The 2,500-nt window shown below is 40.6% G+C and overlaps 1 protein-coding gene across 1 annotated transcript in view; it reads left to right on the top strand.

Moving 5' to 3' along the window:
* The window catches only part of LOC122253763 (uncharacterized), a 2,109-nt gene extending 464 nt beyond the window's left edge, over positions 1-1,645 (top strand). The window contains exons 2-4 of the mRNA XM_086542229.1: positions 335-462; positions 1,286-1,357; positions 1,495-1,645. Of these exons, the coding sequence (XP_086398355.1) occupies positions 335-462; positions 1,286-1,357; positions 1,495-1,630 (336 nt within the window). The 3' untranslated portion in view covers positions 1,631-1,645. The remainder of the gene's footprint in view (positions 1-334; positions 463-1,285; positions 1,358-1,494) is intronic.
* Positions 1,646-2,500: the final 855 nt, after the last annotated feature.

The following is a 2,500-nucleotide window of genomic DNA, read 5'->3' as shown; positions in this document are numbered from 1 at the left end:
CCATTCTTCCTCCCTCCCTCCTTCACCCCCTCTCTCTACCCCCCTCACCCCCCCTCTCTCTCTCTCTCTTCCTTCATCCCTCCTTCCCCTTCTCTCCCTCTCCCGCCCTCCTTTCCCTTTCTCTCTCCCGCCATCCCTCCCTCCCTCCCTCCCTCCTTCCCCCCGCTCTCCCTCCCTCCCTCCCTCCTTCCCCCCTCTCTCTCTCTACCTCCCTCCTTCCCTCTCTCTCTCTCTACCCCCCTCCTTCCTTCCCCCCTCCCCCCTCTCTCTACCCCCTCCTTCCCCCCTCCTTCCCCTCTTCATCCTATTCATCACACCTTATTTCTCCCACCAGATTCTCATCCTCGTAGTGTCACTGAGCCTCGTCCTCGGCCGCCCGCAGACCGTGCTGGACTTCGAGGGCGATGACCACGAGCACACCCAGGAGGGCGAGGCTGGCAGGGATGTAGGGGGGGAGTATAGGTGAGAGGGGGGGAGAGGTAGATGTGTTTTTTTTTTGTTGTTGTTGTTTCGGGTTTGTTTTTGTTTTGTGTGTTTGTTGGTTTTGTTGTTTGGTTTGTGAGGAGATGGATTTGTTGGTGTTTGTTTTGTTTTGTTTTCGTGTGTATGGTTGGAGTTATTTATTTATTTATTTATTTTCAATTTTTTTTTGTGGGGGGTGTTGTATCTTTTTTTTATGGTCATATTGATATCGAGGTTGTTGTCGATTTTTTTTTGAATGGTTATGGATGATTTGAAGGGAATTTCGTACTTGATTTCTGGTAATCATTGCCACAAATACGATACACAGCATAGGTCTTCTCTTTGTTAGAATTGTGTTAATATCAAGCATGTGGTATCTCGGTAAGACGACACAAAGTTCTACAAACTTATTTACCAAAAATATCCCCAAACTTCAAACTTTCCTTATCCGTGTACCTTATCCATGTACCTTATGTGTACCTTAGCCATGTACCTTATCCGTGTACCATATCCATGTACCTTATCTATATACCTTATCTATGTACCTTAACCGTGTACCTTATCTGTTTACCATATCCGTGTACTTATCCATGTACCATATCCATATACCATATCCATGTACCTCATCCGTGTACCTTATCCATGTACTATATCCATGTACCTTATCCATGTACCATATCCATGTACCATATCCATATACCTTATCTATGTACCATATTGTGTACCTCATCCGTGTACCTTATCTGTGTACCTTATCTGTGTACCTTAATCCGTGTACCGCATCCGTGTACCTTATCTATGTACCTTGTCTCTTATCTCTCAGCTGGACATCACCCGAAGGAGAAAACTTCAAAGTCGTTTACGTTGCTGACGAAGATGGCTACCGGGTCGTGGAGTGGGACGGCGGGTGCGGGTGGGGGGGGGGTGGAAGGGGGGGGGGGGGGGGGAGTTGAGTCCAATGCTTTTTGTCTACTTTTTATTGTTTTTTATTTCTGTGTTTTTTTGTTTTTTGTTTTTTGTATGTGCATATATGTGTAATGCTGTTCCTGTCAATGCTGACGGCATAGCTGCTGACGGCAATCAGGGCTCTTTCACCTCGGAAGAAGGAGAAGGAGAAGGAGAAGGAGGAGAAGAAGAGGGGGAAGAAGAAGAGGAAGAAGAGCGATGATGGAGGGAGATGGATGGATGGATGGATGGGATAGAGAGAGATTATTAGGGTTAGGAATATGCTTGTTGTTTCGCTTTTCGATGTTTGAATAAAGTTTATTACTGTTTGTTGGAGTTTGTTCGGGAGTGCCTTGTGTGGACAGCGATGGCTGGTCTATTTTACGAAGCTACATATATGGGTATATATATATATATATATATATATATATATATATATATGTATATATATATATACACATACATACATAAATACATACATATACATATATTACAGATACATTTACAATATACACATTACATATACATATACATATGCATATACTTATTACATACAAACACACAACACACACACCAACATGGTATATATATATATATTATATATATATATATATATATATATATATATACATATACATATATATATATATATATATATATATATATATATATATATACATATACATATACATACATATATATATTTATATATATATATATACACACCTACGGATTAACAGTCCTGAAACGATCGAAGAATTTTGGATCGGGGCATTTTGCAGCAATACGTTTGCGTCAAAACCCAGTCAAGTTCACTGTTTGGATTATATCAAAGGCCTCGATGGTCTTATTGCTAAACAAAATAAGTACTTTAACAAAGATGTTAGCTACCTTAAGGGAGTCATGTTAAATCCCATTCTCGATTTATTTGATGAATTTAATGGTCTACCTCGGCGTTATTATTTAGCTCTCAAGTCGCTTAAACGTAACTCTAATATAGTGATCACCAAAGCGGATAAGGGTAGTAACGTTGTTATCATAGATAAAGTAGATTATGTCCAGAAAGCTCATCTCCTCTTAAATGATAGCACGA

Source organism: Penaeus japonicus, unplaced genomic scaffold, assembly GCF_977035675.1.
Source record: "Penaeus japonicus unplaced genomic scaffold, GWHDUDI00000001_assembly GWHDUDI00000012, whole genome shotgun sequence".
Classification (NCBI taxonomy): domain Eukaryota; kingdom Metazoa; phylum Arthropoda; class Malacostraca; order Decapoda; family Penaeidae; genus Penaeus; species Penaeus japonicus.
The sequence above is the reverse complement of the archived record's forward strand: the minus strand, read 5'-3'. Positions and strand labels throughout refer to the sequence as shown.